Source organism: Narcine bancroftii, chromosome 1, assembly GCF_036971445.1.
Source record: "Narcine bancroftii isolate sNarBan1 chromosome 1, sNarBan1.hap1, whole genome shotgun sequence".
Taxonomy (NCBI): domain Eukaryota; kingdom Metazoa; phylum Chordata; class Chondrichthyes; order Torpediniformes; family Narcinidae; genus Narcine; species Narcine bancroftii.
The window spans coordinates 28919272-28935836 of record NC_091469.1 but is presented as its reverse complement, the minus strand read 5'-3'; the positions used below and the strand labels follow the sequence as shown (position 1 = coordinate 28935836).

General features: G+C 39.2%; 1 protein-coding gene across 3 annotated transcripts in view; it reads right to left on the bottom strand.

Moving 5' to 3' along the window:
- hsdl2 (hydroxysteroid dehydrogenase like 2) overlaps positions 1 to 15357 on the bottom strand; it is a 206458-nt gene extending 191101 nt beyond the window's left edge. For 2 of the 3 annotated variants that reach the window (XM_069923120.1, XM_069923132.1), the window contains exon 1: positions 15037 to 15357. In XM_069923120.1, the coding sequence (XP_069779221.1) occupies positions 15037 to 15053 (17 nt within the window). In that variant the 5' untranslated portion in view covers positions 15054 to 15357. The remainder of the gene's footprint in view (positions 1 to 15036) is intronic. The other variant, XM_069923126.1, reaches the window with a different exon arrangement.
- Positions 15358 to 16565: the final 1208 nt, after the last annotated feature.

The window sequence follows — 16565 nt, the reverse complement described above, 5'->3', positions numbered from 1 at the left end:
AAGAGATCACTTAATTATGATCATAACATTGTTGTGGGACTTAAAATTCTCCAACATTAAAACAGATGAAAAGAACATGAAAGTCATGGATCTGACTATTAATGATATATCCCTTTCTACAAATGCTGCCTGATCTGTTGAGTACTTCCAACCTTTACAGTTTTTATTGCGGCTGTGAACATTGTTTCTAAAAAAAACCTTAAGGTTTGAGGAGTCCTCTATTAAATACATTCTTTCTGATAGATCGTAATACAAGAATAGCTTCAGGTGCATTCTCCTTCCAATCTCTCTCTCTCTCTCTCTCTCTCTCTCTCTCTCTCTCTCTCTCTCTCTCTCTCTCTCTCTCTCGTGCATTTCCCAGGAGACAAAAGGAAAGCAGCTTTTTTAAAAAAAAACGAGCAATACACTTTACTAATTATGAAATGCTCGCACATTTAAAACCGCAGGTTATAGAGAACTGACTGCTGCTCAGCAACCAATGAATTAGGAAATATTTTCTTAAACCAAAAGCCACTGCAGAAAATATATCTTTGCAGAATAATTAGAATGAAATTACTCAGTCAGCATGGACAATTCAGGCCAAAGGGCATGTTTGCCTGTTGTGTGAATTTATGATCCAATTTTGAAATTACTGCAAGCAACGATGTAAAAGGTTTCTCAGAGGCTTAAAAATCAGTCTAAAAATCAAAACATGGAGAAAAAAAAAGGAATTGAGGCTATGTTGTTCACGGGTAACAATATTTAAGAGTCTATCAGGGTTAAAATAATTACTCATGCTGAATACTTTGTGAACCTATGCGATATATGTTATACTTTAACCAAAGCCTAAAAGACTGAACTTATGAGGAACTTTTTGTTATTACTTTTCATACTGTTCTTTCTTTTTGAAAATTTGCTCTACTAGTAAAGTTGGTTCTGTGTTATATGGTTAATCTAGATGTTTTACGCTCCAATCTCTCCAGGGTTAGACTGATACTACTAACCTAACATTGAAATGGAGCTTTCATTTTATTCTCTCCTGTCAATCCATTAAAAAAAATCAGCAATACTGGGGGCATTTTCCCCTCACTGCTACTCTACAAGCAGCTATCCACTTGATATACAAGAAGCAGAACAGAGAATACGACAGCACAGTACAAGCCCTTCGGCCCTTGATGTTGTGCAGACCAAATATTCCTTAAAAATGTATGAAATCTTCCCTACCACATAATTTCCTATTTTCCATCCATGTGCCTGTCTGGGATCTCTTACATGACCCTAATGTTTCAGCCTCCACTGCCATCCCTGACAAGGCATTCTAGGCATAAAAAAACTTACCTCTGATGTCTCCCATAAACTTCCCTCTGTGTACATGATAGAAATTTTCTCAGGTGTGTTTATTTTAATGCAAGGAGTATTGTTAGAAAGGCTGATGATCTTAGGGCATGCGATTATGACATAATTGCTATTAGTGAGACTTGGTTGCAGGAGGGGCAGGACTGGCAGCTCAGTGTTCCATTGCTTCCGACATGATAAAGGGGAGAAAAGGCATTGCTAGTAAGGGAAAATATTTCAGCTGTGCGAAGTAAGGCAGTCAGGATGTTTCATCTACAGAGGCCATATGGGTGGAGTTGAGGAATGGGAAATGTGTGACCACACTAATAGGGTTGTATTAAAGACCACCCAATAGTCAGAGAGAATTGGGGGAGCAAATCTGTAGAGAGATAGCAGGCCATTGTAAGAAGTAGAAAGTTGTGATAGTAGGAGATTTTAACTTTAACATATTGACTGGGACTCCCATACTGTGAAAGGGCTGGATGGCTTGGAGTTTGTGAAATATGTTCAGGAAAGTTTTCTAAATCAATATATAGAGGCATCAACAAGAGAGGATGCAGTACTTGATCTTCTATTAGGGAACAAGACAGGTCAGGTGACAGATGTATGTGTAGGCAAACATTTTGGGTCCAGTGACCATAATGTCATTAGCTTCAAGTTAATTATGGAGAAGGATAAGTCTGGTCCTCCTGTTGGAATTCTAAATTGGAGGAAGAGAAATTTTGTGGAAATGAGAAAGGATCTGGGAAGAATGGATTGGGATATGTTGATTTCTGGCAAGGTTGTATTCAATAAGTGGATGGCCTTCAAAGGCGAATTTTTGCGAGTGCAGTGTTTGCATGTTCCTGAGGATTAAAGGAAAAATTAACAGATATAGGGAACCCCGGTTTTCAAGGGATATTGGAGAAGAGAGAGGTGTATAGCAAGTATACAAATGAGGTACTTGAAGAATACAAAAAATGCAAGAAAGTACTGAAGAAGGAAATCAGGAAGGCAAAAAGAAGACATGAGATTGCTTTGGCAGATAATGCGAAGGTAAACCTTAAGGTTTTGTACAAGTATATTAAGAATAAAGTGATAATAAGGGATAAAATTTGTCCCCTAGAGAATCAGAGTGGTCAATTATGCGTGGAGCCTCAAGTAATGGGGGAAATCTTAAGCAGCTTTTTTGCATCAGTATTTACTCAGGAAACTGGCATACTGCATAAGGAAGGAAGGGAAACAGGCAGTAGTGTCATGGAACATATGGAGATTAAGGAGCAAGAGGAGGTTCTTGCTGCCTTAAAGCAAATAAAACTAGATAAATGCCCTGGGCCTGATATAATATTCCCTTTGACCTTGAGGGAGATTAGTGTAGAAATTTCAGGGGCCCGCGGAGATATATTCAAAATGTCTTTAGTCATAGGTGAGGTGCCAGAGGACTGGAGGGTAGCTCATGTTGTCCCATTGTTTAAAACGGGCTCCAAAAATAAACCAGGTAATTATAGGCCAGTGAGCCTGACATCAGTAGTAAGTAAATTATTGGAAGGAATTCTGAGAGACAGGATATATAGTATTTGTAAAGTCATAGGCTGATTAAGGACAGTCAGCATGGCTTTGTGTGTGGAAGGTCATATTTAACGAATCTTGTAGAGATTTTCTAGATTACCAAGAAGGTAGATGAAGAAAAGGTGGTGGATGATGTCAACATAGTAAAGCCTTTGATAAGATCTCACGTGGGAGGTTAGTACAGAAGGTTAAGACAGAAGGTATCCATGGAGAGGTTATAAACTGGACTCGAAATTGGCTGAATGGGAGAAGAGAGAGAGTGATAATGGATGATTGCTTCTCAGATTTGAGGCCTGTAATTAGTGGTGTGGTTCAGGGATCAGTGTTGGGATTGTTGTTGTTTGTTGTCTATAGCAATGATCTGGATGATAATGTGGTAAATTGGATCAGCAAGTTTGCTGATGTCACAAATAGGAGACATTGTGGACAGTGAGGAAGATTTTCACAGCTCATAGTGGGATCTGCCAACTTAGAGAATGGGCCAAACATTGGCAGATGGAATTTAATGCAGCCAAGTGTGAGGTATTGCATTTTAAAAGAGGAAACCAAGATAGGCTATACACAGTAAATGAGGAGTGCGGAGGAGCAAAGAGATCTGGGAATATAGATACATTGTTCCCTGAAGGTGGCATCACAGGTGCACAGGGTTGGGAAGAAAGCTTTTAACATCTTAGCCTTTATAAATGAAAATATTGAGTATAGGAGTTGAGAAGTTATGTTGAAGTTATTTAAGACATTGATGAGGCCAAATTTGGAATATTGTGTGCAGTTCAAGTCACCAAACTACAGTAAGGATATCAATAAGATTGAAAGAGTGCAGAGAAGGTTTACTAGGATGTTGCCGGGTTTTCAGGAGTTGAATAACAGGGAAAGATTAAACAGGTTAGGACTTTATTCCTTGAAGTGAAGAAGAATGGTGGGGGGGGGGGGGGGGGGGGAGAGATTATGAGAGGTATAGACAGAGTGGATGTGAGTATGTTTTTTCCACTTAGATCAGGGGAGATAAATACGAGAGGTCATAGTCTTAAGATGAAAGGGGAAAGGTTTAAGAGGAACATTAGGGGGAAGTTCTTCACTCAGAGAGTAGTGGCAGTCTGAAACAAGTCTGAATGTGGGCTTGATCTTAAGTTTTAAGAATAAATTGGAAAAATGGAGGAGGGCTGGATGGTTATGGAATGGGAACAGATCAATGGGACTACCAGAAGGGCCAAATGACCTGTTTTCTGTGGTGTGCTGTGTTCTATAGTTCATTTTGTACTCATGTCCTCTGGTGTTTGCTCTTCCTGCCCTGGGAAACAGGTGCTGGCTATCCACTCTATCTATGCCTCTCATAATCTTGTAGACCTCTCATCCTTCAATGCTCCAAAGAAAGAAGGTGTTAAATTTGCCTCATAAGACTTATTTTCCAATCCAGATAACATCCTGGTAAATCTCCTCTACATCCTCTCCATAGCTTCCACATCCTTCTTGTAATGAGATGGTCAGAACTGAACACAATACTCTCACCAGAGATTTGAAGAGTTGCAACATGACCTCTGTATTCTTGAACTCAATCCCCTTATTAATGAAGTCCAGCATCCCATAGGGCATCTTCACTAACCTTATCAACCTGTACAGCAATCTTGAAGGATGTGTGAATTTGGACCCCAAGGTCCCTCTTAAGTAACCAACCCTTAACCCTGTACTCAGCCTTCTGTTTGTCCCTCCATCTACCATTTTTCCTCTTAACTCTGCATCCTGTGTATATCCTCTTGCAACTTTCGACAACCTTCAGCTCCATCCACAACTCCTCCAGTCCTTGTATCATCTGCAACTTACTGACCCATCCATCTGCCTCTTCATCCAGGTCATTTATAAAAATAACAAAGAGCAGGTGACCCAGAACAGATCCTTGCAGTACTCCACAGGTCACTGACCTCCTATTTTATCCTTGTGATCTTTTCCTGTTCATTATCCACTTGATAAGTTTGCAAGACATTTTTTAATGATTATATCATGAAGCATTTTTACATTACTGCAAAACATTTTTAAAAAAGAGCCATTTAGCTCTTTGAGCTTGCTCTTTTGTTCATAATCATATCTTCAAACAGGTGTCAAACAGGCATCAATCATACCGGGGCTCAAGTAACCTGCCTAAATGACTATCGACCAGTGGCATTCACGTCAAGTGATGAAGGGTTTTGAAAGGCTGGTGTTGAAGCATATCAGCTCCTGTCTGAACAGCAACATGGATACATTCCAGTTTGACTATCAGCAACAAATGCCATCTCACTGGCTCTACACAAAGCCCTGGAACACCTGGACACCCCAGATACGTACACAGTTTGGCTTTTAACACCATCATCCCCTCAAAACTGGTTAGCAAACTCCAAGACCTGAGTCTCAACACCCCTCTATGCAATTAGATTATGGATTTCCTACCCTCCAGATCAGAATCAGTGAGGAATGGTAAGAATACCTCCTCCACCATCCTCCATCAGTCCTGGAGCACCACAGGGCTGCATTCTTAGCCACCAGATCTATTCACTTTACACCTACTACTGGCTCAGCACAGTGTGACAATAACACCATCTACAAATTTGCCAAAAATACCACAGTAAGTGGGTTGTATAAAGAAAGGTGATGAGTCAGCACACAGGATGGTGATTGAAAACTTGGCTGAATGGTGAACCAACAACAACCTTGCACTCAACTTCACCAAAACTAAGGAGCTGATTGTTGACTTCAGGAAGGGAAAGACAGAAGTATACAATCCAGTGATCATTGAATGATCAGAGGTGGAGAGGATGAACAAATTTAAGTTCTTGGGAGTCACTATCTCAGATGATCTTTCCTGGACCCAACATACTAATGGCATCGTGAAGAAAGCACATCAGTGCCTCTACTTCCTCAGGAGTTTGTGGAGGTTTGGTATGACATCAGAAAGCCTTACAAATTTCTATAGATATGTGGTGGAAAGTGTGCTGACCGGCTGCATAATGGTCTTGTATGGGGACACCAATACCCATGAGCGTAAAGTCCTCCAAAAGGTAGTGGACACAGCCCAGGACATCACAGGCAAAATCCTCCCCACTATTGACCACATCTACAGGGAAAATTGCCATTGGAGAGCAGCAGCAATCATCAAAGACCCACAGCACCCAGCACACATTCTGTTCTCACTGCTTCCATCAGGAAAGAGGAAGAGATGCCATAAGATTTGCAACACTAGGTTCAGGAACAGCTGCTACTCCTCCACCATCAAACTCCTCAACAACAAACTCAATCAGCAACTCATTTCAGGATTCCAACTTATGCATTTTATTGATTTTTTTTCCATTCTCTCTGTAATGCAGATTGTTTACATTGTTATCTGTTTACAGTTCTTTATTTGTTTATATGTGTACACCGTAGTTTTTTTTAAGCAATCAGAATTTTGTACATCTCATCGAGATTCCCTTTCATTCTTCCATGCTCACTTGTATACAGCTCCAGTTGACCCAGTTTCTCTGCAATAGTCACAGGAATTATACAGCTAAACTTGGTAAGGTAAACAAAATAGCACAAAGTATCCCATAGTCTCATCTTGGCAGGTAAAGGTGGAAGAGGTCTCAAGAACAATCAATGTGATTCAAATGGGGGTGAGACAAGATTCCATATAAACCAAAGGAGCTAAATGAAACATTTAGAAAGTTCTATACAAACCTGAATCAGAATCAGTGGGAGACTCTCCTACATTGCTTACATTGGAATTACCAAGATTGGATCAAGACGAACGAGAGGGGTTGAGTGCCCCCTTCTCTAGAGGAGATTGAGAAAGCAGGCTAACAAATTACCGGGGTAGGATGAGTTCTCCGATGAATTTTATAAAGAGTTTAAGGATCTTTTAATGCCCCTTATTATGAAGGTGGTGGAACAGGTGGCAGAGACACATACCCTCCTGGAATCTTTCTCAGCAGCAATTATTACGGCGATCCCAGAAAAGACAGGGACCCATTGAACCTTGCTTCCTATAGCCCCAATTCATTATTGAATGTTGATTATAAAATTATAGCAAAAGCGTTGCCCAATAGATTGGCTCAATATTTGCCGGTTAATAAATCCAGATCAAGCTGCATTTGTTAAAAAAGAGACAATCAACAGAAAATATATGTAGATTACTCATCTTGTGCATCTGGCACAGTCAGGGGTGCATCCAGGTGTGGCCATAGCTCTGGTTGCAGAGGTCTTTGACAGACTGAGTGGGACTTCTTATTCAAAGTAGAGATTTAGATTGGGACCACCATTTATTAATTGGGTGAAGATACTTGATCATAAATCCCAAGCTAAAATTATTACAAATGGACAAATGTCTCCAGTGTTCCCGCTAGGTAGGTCCAGTAGGCAGGGCTGCCCACTGTCCCCAACGTTGTTTATACTAGCTATTTAACCGCTGGAAGAAGCCATTCAATGTAATCCAGACATAAAGGATTCAAATTGGGCCAGGAAGAGCATAAAATCAATTTATTTACAGATGATCTGTTCGTATATTTTATAGACAATACCAACAAGGGAGTCAATTTAAATGGCCACAAGAGGACATTAAATATTTGGGGGTATAAGTAGATAAGGATTTACGCATGTTATTCATTAACTCAATTCTCTGCCTCTGCTCCAGAAGATTGAGGACAACCTTGGTAGATGGAAAACCCTGCTCATAACTTTGTTGGGCAGAGAATGAAGGAGATGCCAAGACTGCAATATCTATTTCAGTTCTTGCCTATTCCGTTGCTCCAGAGCTTCTTTAAAGTGCTCAACAGATGTGTCAGAAAGTTCTTGTGGAATGGTAAAGTGACTAGAGTCTCCAGGGAAAGGTTGATTTTGGATTATAAATGGGGAGGACTGAAATTGCCGGATTTTAAAAAATATTATTGGGCAGCCCAGTCGAGGTTTATCGCCTGACTCTTTGAGGGAGGTGGTATGCCCTCCTGGGCACAAATTAGACAACACATGGTAGGAGAAAAGGTAGCAGGAGAGTTTATATATAAATGGAACACCAAGTTCATATCAAAGAAAACGAGTAACCCCCATATTAAAACACCTAATTCAGACATGGCAAAAAATAAATCAATGTATCAGAATAAAGGTGGGGATATCTCCTAAAGTGCCCTTGATCCAGAACAAATTAATACCCATGCCTCTGAATAATAAGATCCTGGCCACCTGGTGCCAGAAGGGGATCAGGTGTATTGAGGATTGTTATGAGCAAGTACAATTTGTCTAATAAAACTTTCTTCTGCTTCTTCAGCTAAGATCTTTCTTAAGGGATAATTTGGGACTATCTATGGCCCTGCCCATGTGTACCGACATGGAGATTCTAATTCGAAAGGGAAATACACACAAGTTCTTCTCTATGATGTATCTCCTATTCCAAAGTGAGGGCCCGAAGCTGGGCAAGTCAAGGGAAAGGTGGGAGACAGACTTGGGCACAACAATCCATAAGTGGTGCTGGTCTGGACAGCATGACAGCAGTTATTAATGCCAGGTACAGATTGGTGCAATATAATTTCCTGCTTCAACTAAACCTCACACGACAAAACAGAAATATTATGAACTAGGTGAAAAAACGCACAAAATCCTAGCATGGCAGCTTAAGACAGAACAAGCTAAGAAAATGGTATTGGCATCAAGGAAAAAAGACAAACAAATTACATATAATCCAAAAGAAATTAAGGAAAACTTTAGAGAATTCTATGAACAATTATACCAAACTGAAAACGAAGGGAAAGAAGGGAAAATAGATGAATTTTTGACTAAAATTGAACTACCAAAACTACAAATAGAGGAACAAAATAAATTAACAGAACCATTTGGAACAGTAGAAATACAAGAGATAATAAAAAAATTACCAAATAATAAGACACCAGGAGAGGATGGATTTCCAATAGAATTCTACAAAACATTTAAAGACTTATTAATTCCGTCCCTCCTGGATGTAATCAACCAGATTGATGAAACACAAAGCTTACCAGATTCATGTAAAACAGCAATAATTACAGTAATACTAAAACAAGGGAAAGATCCACTCTCACCAGCGTCATATAGACCAATATCTTTGCTAAACACAGATTATAAGATAATAGCTAAACTATTAGCAAACAGATTAGCAGAAGAGGTACCGAAAATGGTAAATTTAGACCAAACTGGATTTATCAAAAAAAGACGCACAACAGACAATATTTGTAAATTTATTAACTTAATTCATGCAGTAGAAGGAAATAAAGCACCTGCAGTAGCAGTTGCTTTAGACGCAGAGAAGGCCTTCGACAGAGTAGAATGGAATTATTTGTTCAAAGTATTGCAAAAATTCAGTTTACCGGAGAAGTATATTAATTGGATTAAAGCATTATATAAGGGACCGTTAGCGAAAGTAACAGTAAATGGACATGTATCAAAGCAATTTAACTTAAGCAGGTCAACGCGGCAGGGATGCCCACTATCACCTTTATTGTTTGCGCTAGCTATAGAACCACTAGCAGAATTGATAAGAATAGATAATAATATAAAAGGAATAAAAATAAAAGACAGGGAATATAAAATCAGTCTATTTGCGGATGATGTTATAGTGTACTTAACAGAACCAGAACTATCAATAAAAGAATTATATAAGAAATTGAAGGAATATGGAGAAGTGTCGGGCTACAAGATAAACGTAAATAAAAGTGAAGCAATGCCTATGAATAATGCGGATTTCTCAAAATTTAAGAAGGAATCTCCACTCAGATGGCAAATGCAGGCAATAAGATACCTAGGTGTACAAATAAACAAAAATCTAGGCCAATTATATAAACTCAATTATAATCCACTAATGAAAAAATTACAGGACGATTTAGAGCATTGGAAAGATCTACCACTAACACTGATAGGAAGGATAAACTGTATTAAAATGAACATTTTTCCAAGGATATTATACTTATTTCAGGCATTGCCAATACAACTGACAGAAAAATTCTTCAAAGAGTTAAAGAAAATAATAAGGAAATTTTTATGGAGAGGGGGGAAACCGAGGATAGCACTAGATAAATTAACAGAATGGTATAAACAAGGAGGCTTACAATTGCCAAACTTTAAAAATTATTATAGAGCCGCACAACTAAGATACCTATCAGACTTTTATCAAACAAGGGAAAAACCAGACTGGACAAGATTAGAATTAGATAAAATAGGGGAAAAGATACCTGAACACATATTATATAAATGGGATGAAAAATTGGTACAACATAGAACTTCTCCAGTATTACATCATCTCCTCAATATTTGGAAGAAGATTCATGTAGAAAGAAATAAAACAAATTATCAATTACCAAAACTAATATTGATGCAAAATAAGCTACTCCCTTTTACAATAGATAACCTTTTCTTTAGAGAATGGGAAAAAAAAGGGATTAAAAGAATAGAAAATTGTTTTTCAGGAAGTAGATTCTTATCCTTTGAACAAATGAGAGATAAGTACAATATAACTGGAGATACAGCGCTGGCATATTACCAACTGAGATCCTACTTGAAGGATAAATTAGGAAGCAATTTGAGTTTACCAGAGGGAAGTAACCTTGAATATGTGATTACAGATACAATGTTAATCAAAAGATTTATAACAAATATATATATTAAACTGCAAGAAAAGGAGAATGAGGAAACAAATAGTAAAACTAAACAAAAATGGGAACAAGATTTAAATATAAAGATAAAAAAGGAAACATGGGAGAAATTATGTTCTGGAACGATGAGAAATACAATAAATACGAGGCTACGTATGATACAATATAATTGGTTACACAGACTATACATTACACCTCAAAAGTTAAATAAATGGGACCCAACAGTATCTGATAGATGTTTTCGATGTAAAAAAGAAATGGGAACAACAGTTCATGCAATCTGGACATGTGAGAGAGTAGAAAAATTTTGGGAAGATCTCAATCAGATATTAAATAAAATAACAGAAAACAATATACCAAAGAATCCAGAGATCTTTCTCCTAAGTAACATAAAAAACAAAGAATTTGGAATTGATTTGGAGGATGCACAAAAAAGATTTGTTAAGATAGCCCTAGCCGTAGCAAAAAAATGTATTATGTCAACCTGGAAATTGGAAGATAATTTGAAAATACAACAATGGTATATAGAAATGAATAAATGTATTCCATTAGAAAAAATAACATATAGTTTAAGAAATAATATTGAAATATTCGAACAAATATGGGAGCCTTACATTAAATACAATAGCGAAAACCTACCGGGGACAAACATTACCTAAGTTGATGGAAGGAGAAGGAAAGAAAAGAATGGACTCAGTAGAATTTCTGGTGTATTTTTGTTGAATGACAACATTGTCTGACTGGTTTAATGCAACCTAGATTGTATACCTAAAATGGATGAGAGGGGTGGGGGGTGGGGGGGGGTGGCTTGGGAGGAGGGGGGGGGGGAGAAAAAGTCACTGTATATGTGTGAAAAAGAAAAAGTGTATATCATGGCTAATGTGATTTATGGTGTGAAAAATAAAAAAATTAAAAAAAAATAATTAGAAAACCTTAGACAGTATTAGCAAGTTCTACATATATAATTAGTAAGCCATACACAGATTTATCAAGTTATGCATATTTAACTAGTAAACCCTAGACAGGATTAGCGAACTCTGCATATGAAGGGACTGTAACTCTGAGAGTTGGAAAGGTGTGAATGGGGACAAGGGCAAGGTTGTGAATAATGACATGATAATGAAAATAATGACATGAGAAGACACCGACAGGATACCCCCTGGTCCTCCAAGACCACTGAAACTGCACGTAGGCAGGAAGGATTGCCTATGCCAAACCCATCCAGGGGGCAGAAGAATGTAAGGGGGAGGGTATTCTGATACTGAAATTCACTGTATAAAAGTTGGGTGAGCCCCAGTGTATGTGTGTATTCCCAGGGTAAGGGGAAGCACCCAACTTTGCATTGTTGTTGTAATAAATATTCTTTGTTCTCAAAAAAAAACAAACTATACCTCACACCACAAAAATTACATAAATCTAAACCAGAAATTTCAGAAATGTGCTTTAGGTGTGGTGTGGTGTGGAAATTGGAACCTTTATCCGAGCTGTGTACAAAGGTAAGATCCTTCTGGGAGGACCTACGGGACATTCTGGAAAAAAATTACAGAAGTAAATTTTCCACTGGATCTGGAATTGTACTTTCTGGGAAACATTGTGGGCATAAGTTTTAAAATGTCCAGATACCAAATTCAATTTGTCAAAATCCTCTCTATGGTACACCTATAGAAGTCTTCAATGACAAATTGAATCTCTTCAAACTTCTCACAAAGTACTGCTGCTGTTGAACCTTCCTCATGATTGCATCAACATGGAGGCTTCAGGATAGATCCTCAGAGATGTTGACACCTAGAAATTTGAAATTCTTGACCCTCTCAATTGCTAGGCCCTCGATGAGGACTGGTTCATGTTCTCCAGACTTCCTCCTGAAGTCCACAATTATATCCTTGGTTTCGCTAACGTTGGGTGGACATCATTCAACAAACTCGTCTATCTCCCTCCTGTACACTTCCTCATTGCCATGTGATTCTGCCGATAACTGTCATTGGCAAATTTGTAGATAGCATTGGAAATGGACCTTGCCACATTGTCATGTGTGTATAATGAGTAGAGCAGTGGGCTAAGCACGCATTTTGATGTGCGCCTGTGATGATCATCCGTGAGGAGGACACGTTGTTTCCAAATTGTATTCACTGTAGTCTTTCAATGAGGAACTCAAGGATATAGTTGCAGAGGTGGGGGGGGGGGGGAGGGGAGGATGAAGGTTTGCAACGTTGACCAGCACTGAGGGAATAATTGTGTTGAAGGAATAATTGTGTTGAAGGGAATAATTGTGTTGAAGGATGAGCTGTCATTGGTGAAGAGCAGCTGTATGTACGTGTTGCTTGTTTTCTTGGTGATCCAGAGCTGAGTGGACAACCAGTGATATTGAGACTACTGTGGAGCGATTGTAATTATGGGCGAATCACAGTGGGTCCAGACCTTTGCCTGGTTACCTGTTAATTCTGGTCATGACCAACGTCTCAAAACATTTCAGTATCAGAATATTACAGCAGCATCACAGTGCAAACATTCATATCACGAACCATCTTACAACACTAATTAAGTAAAAATACAAATAGTGCATAAAAAGTAAGGCAATGTCTTTGGTTCATTAATTATTCAGGAATCCGATGGCAGCGGGGAAGAAGCTGTCCTTGTGCCACTGAATGCTGTCTTTTGGCTCCTGTACCTTCTTGCCAATGGGAGTAGTGAAGAGGGCATGACCTGGGTCGTGGGGGTCCTTGAGGATAGAGGCTTCTTTTTTTTTAAAAAGACACCACCTCATGTAGATGTCCGCGATGGAATGATGTCACAAGTCCAGTTAACAACCCTCTAGAGATTTTTCTTGTCCTGAGATTTGGTCCCTCCATAGCAGACAATGATGCAAACAGCTAGAATGTAATCCACGGTGCACCTTGTAGAGGTTTTCACATCTTCGGTGACATACCAAATCTCCTCAAGCACCTCACAAAGTATAGCCACTGGTGGGCCTTCTTCGTGGATCCTCCAGGACACATCCTCGAGATGTTGACTCCAGGGAATTTGAAGTTCTTGACCCTCTCCATTACTAAGCCCTCATCACAGTAGATGTTCATCTACTGTGTAAGACTACCTAAAGGTGTTAAATTACTTTTTTGTGATAATAATGTTTATTGTAATATATATTGTACATACACACCAAAATTCCCAATTGCTGTAGCAGAACTTTAATGAAAAATTACAATGGTCAACATTAAAAGAGATAATAAATGCAAAAGATACAACAAATATTCATTTAACATAATGCAGAAAAAAGGTGGGATAAAGTCTTTTTGTGGTGTCAGAACAGTTTATGTTTAGCCTAACAAGCAGAATTTCAGAGGCCTTGCAGCCTAGTTCTTAGGTTCTGTACCTGCTACCCGAAGGAAGTGAGAAGTAGTGACAAGGATGAAGGTGGTCCTTTGCGAAGTTGACTGCCTTTTTGAGGAAGCACTTCTTTAACGGGTGAGAGGTCAAAGCCTGCAATGGACCAGGCTTGTTTGCTGCCTCCTGTATCACTGAGCACTTCAATGACCAAATCAGGGTGTAATGCAACAAATCAATATACATTATTCAGTACACCTGTAGAAGTTTGATGAGTATTTGACAGCATGCCCAATCACCTCATATTTCTTAAAAAAAATGTAGGTGTGGATGTGCCTAATTCACAATGGCCTCAATGTGTTAGCTCCAGAGAAGTCCTTCAAAAAATGGACTCCCAAGGAACATGAACTTAACAGTAAATAGTGAAAGAATAAGAGTTGATGGGCATTGTAGGGTTACGGGGGGGGGGGGGGAATCCTTTAACCTATCACCATCTCAATCAAAGGATGAGCTCACATCAGCAAATTTGATTCAAGGCTCATCAACACAATAATCACACTACAATAGGAAGTGGCAAAAGTATCTTCCTCTGTTATCTTAGATGGGGCTCCGGTTATTGTTCGAGGAAACAACTCCTGTAATATTTTCAGAACCAGGTTGCTCTTACTGAATAATATTGTCGATTCCAAACGGTGGGAAGAGCATGACCCATGGCAAATATTTAACGTTTGTTGGATTAATTGGCTTAATTAAGTAAAGCTGAGTGGTGGACGCTGCCTCTTGGTTCTTGATGTGAACAGCATTCATTTTAATCCTACAGTAAACCAAAGTACTTACTCTTTACCTCCTGTATCACTGAGCACTTCAATGACCTAATAGTATTTTTTCAAAACGTTAATGATGGCGTTCCCACACCTATTTAATGCCATTAACTTCATAATTAAAATATGACAGGCCTTAACGTTTTCTCATATTGACTTCATGCAGAAACAACTATGAATCTTGTAATTGACACAGGGTAACGAACATGCAATGAGCTCATGTTTTCCGTGTTTACTGTTTAATTTCAAACAGAAATGAAGTGGGAAAAGAAATGTTAACTTTCAGAACCCGTTTAAGTCGGAGTGATGTGACATCGCGATCTCCAAACTTCACTACAGTTAAAATGCCTTTCTTACTCTTGACTTTCGATACATTAAACAAAGTTGCATGCACGTTTATTTAATAATCTGCTTACCCTGTGTTTTGCAACATCTTCTCAATAGGGTTTAACGGCACTACACAAACATAAGCCGGGGTCGCAAATGGGGGTGGGGATGAAAGTCGCAAAGACTAGTCAATGAAACGCTCCGTAGTGATTGTGCCCTTTGCTCCAATTTTCTCTGCAAATATCGCTGCTCAGTGCAATCATCAAACGTCCAAAGTGGAGCGGGATTGTTTTTTTAAAAAAGAATAAAGTCCCTGGCGCTGCATTGATAAACAGATTATTAAAATTTTTGTTGAAATGTAATACATTAAATCATTTTTTTCTTTCCACATTCCCTCCCCATTTCAGCCGCGCTTCCAACTATCCGACCTTCGTTCTGCTAGCGTAGAATGATTGGTGGTAGCTCACGTCAATCAGTACGCCTTGCTCCGTTTCCGCCTGCTCACGATCACATGCAAAACTTTGGGGAAATTGTGGTTTAAAAGACAACTGGAGTTTGTTTCTAGTCACATTGAACGTGTCCTTATAAAAATGGGATGGAGGAGGCTAAACAAGAGAGTCTGCAGGGTTTAAGGTCTTTCTTACAAATATAAAATATTGAACTACTGAGATTTAATGCAATCAGGTAGCTAGGAGGCCTTGGAGATTTGATGGAATGTCGATGGCGAAAAGACAAAAGTGCTCAGCACTCATCCCTGGTAAAGTCCAGGGAAGAGTCAGCATTATGGGTTGAATCCCTGCATCAAGTCTGAGAGAAAAGAGGAAAAATAGTATAATGGGGTAAGAGGATGGGGAGCCAAGGGTTGGCATGCAACAGATAGAATTGGTGAGGAGGAATATGATGAGTAGGTAAGGGAGGGTGGAGTTAAAATAAGCCACCAGTGGGATGAAAGATGAGATAAATAGGGTGAAAAGATGGAGCTGGGGTGGGGGAATGGGCGATGGTGGTGAAGGAGGAGACAGTGGCTCAGGGATTATGTGGAGACAGGAGAGACTGCAGATACTGAAATTTGGAAGTAAGAAAGGTAATAACTGGAACCAGGTAAGGGGGAACTAATTTGGAGAGAGGATAGGAAACATAGTACATTAGGTGTGAGGGGATAGGCAATTGGAACCGGGGGGGGGGGGGGGGGGATGAAACTGAATGAAGGAGTGCAGGTTATTTGAACTTGGAAAATTCAGTCTTCATACAATTTGGTGTAGATTATCCAGGCAAAATATTGAATGTCCTAAAAAGATCTTTACCTCATTCCTGGCAGTGAGGAGGCTGATGTTAGATAGGTCAGTGTGGGACTGTGAAGAAGACCTGAAATGGCATACAAACAGGAGTTTGAGGTGGCTGTTGCATGCAAAGCACAGGTGTTCTGCAAAATAATCAACTGGTCCACCCTTCGTCTCATTAAAATAAAGAGACCACATCAAAAGTATTGAATGCAGTAGATGAGGTTAGAGGTGGCGCTTGTGAAGTTTTGCCTGACCTGGAAAGGTGTTTCAGTCCCTTTACAGTGGTGTAGAGACATGTTGCACCTCCTGTGGGTTGGGATGGGCAATCCAGGGAC